Source organism: Sapajus apella, unplaced genomic scaffold (genome assembly GCF_009761245.1).
Source record: "Sapajus apella isolate SASKATOON/1434 unplaced genomic scaffold, GSC_monkey_1.0 scaffold8, whole genome shotgun sequence".
Taxonomy (NCBI): domain Eukaryota; kingdom Metazoa; phylum Chordata; class Mammalia; order Primates; family Cebidae; genus Sapajus; species Sapajus apella.
In genome coordinates, this window is record NW_022436948.1 from 13,790,064 (window position 1) to 13,791,505 (window position 1,442).

General features: G+C 44.2%; 1 protein-coding gene across 1 annotated transcript in view; it reads right to left on the reverse strand.

Moving 5' to 3' along the window:
* The window catches only part of HUNK (hormonally up-regulated Neu-associated kinase), a 131,248-nt gene that overhangs the window by 44,066 nt on the left and 85,740 nt on the right, over positions 1-1,442 (reverse strand). Inside the window, exon 5 of the mRNA XM_032277044.1 lies at positions 830-957. Coding sequence (XP_032132935.1) covers positions 830-957 — 128 coding nt within the window. The remainder of the gene's footprint in view (positions 1-829; positions 958-1,442) is intronic.

The window sequence follows — 1,442 nt, forward strand, 5'->3', positions numbered from 1 at the left end:
AAAAAAAAAAAAAAAAAAAAAAGAAGTAAAATAAAATGCTATATTTTAACTATGTATCATAAGTTGCAGTTAAATAACTGCTTTCTTCCTTGGTCAAAAGCCTTATCTCAGTGGAGCTGAGTTTATTCTAAGGAGCCAATTAAATGATCATCAAAGCCAGGCCAAGGCCAGGAACTTGAATTTTGAACCAAACAAAAGAACAAATTGTACTAATTTACTGGATCTGAAGCTGAACCTTAATACAGCCTGTTTACTGAAATGTGAACCAGCTAAAGTTTGAGAACTTTTCAAACACACCTGATGACTCAGTCCAATCAAGTAACTTAACCTCTATATAATTAAAAGCTTTTAAATGGGCTCAAAAACTCAACTAACAAAACAAATCACAGCCCCAACTTGAATGCAACGAGCATTTCTTCACAGTGAATTGCAGAAAGAAGACATGGAGGGTTTACAGTCACATTTCCAATATATCTTCTTTCTGCAATTCTATCAACATCATAATACAGTGAGTTTTAAAACTATCGAGTCTGCAATTACTTTTCAAATGGAGAATATCAGATCCTTTGGATCTATGCGTTTTGTGCAGGAGAAAGGAGGAGTTAGGGGTTCAGAATTATAACGAAACAGGAAAGGGTATAGGTAAAAGGCTGTTGACAGATGGGAAACCCAACCACCCTTTGACACTTCATTTTAATACTAGAAAGAAACTTACAATCATGAAATAGACATAACACCATTGCAGCAAAACAAATACAGCTTCACAGGTGGACCCCAACTGATCATGACAAAAGTCCTGAACCATGATATAGAGCAGCAGGTGCATTACCTGTGGAGAGCTGGGTGGGGAGGGGGTTCATTTCTTTGTCCACCATCTTCTGATACAAAGCCCTCAGGCTGAAAGGCTCCACCGTGAAAGGCAGTGTCCCGGTCAACATGGCATACATGTTCACACCTCTGAAAAGAGAGACAAAAGGCATGAAACTGGAGTCAGGTCCCCCGCGGAGGGGAAGACACTGGGGATGTGGGCTTCACCGAAGTGTCGGAGCTGCTGCTTCCATGCCAACCGCAACAGGCCCTCTTCAAAGTTATCTTTGTAGAACACTCAGTGTCACATTGAAAGTCTTGGTTGAGGCCCGGCACGGTGGCTCATGCCTGCAATCCCAGCACTTTGGGAGGTGGGTCACCTGAGGTCAGGAGTTCGAGACCAGCCTGTGCAGCGCCTCCGTCCTCAACCTCTGCCTCATCAGGCTGGACCACTACCTGCTCATCCTCTCGCCACTGCGACAAGCTGCACATGAAGCTCCCGCGCGCCCCGGTGCCCGTCTCTACTAAAAATACAAAAATTAGCTGGGTGTGGTGGCAGGTGCCTGTAATCCCAGCTACTCAGGAGGGTGAGGCAGGAGAATCACTTGAACCCAGGAGGCAGATGTTGCAGTGAG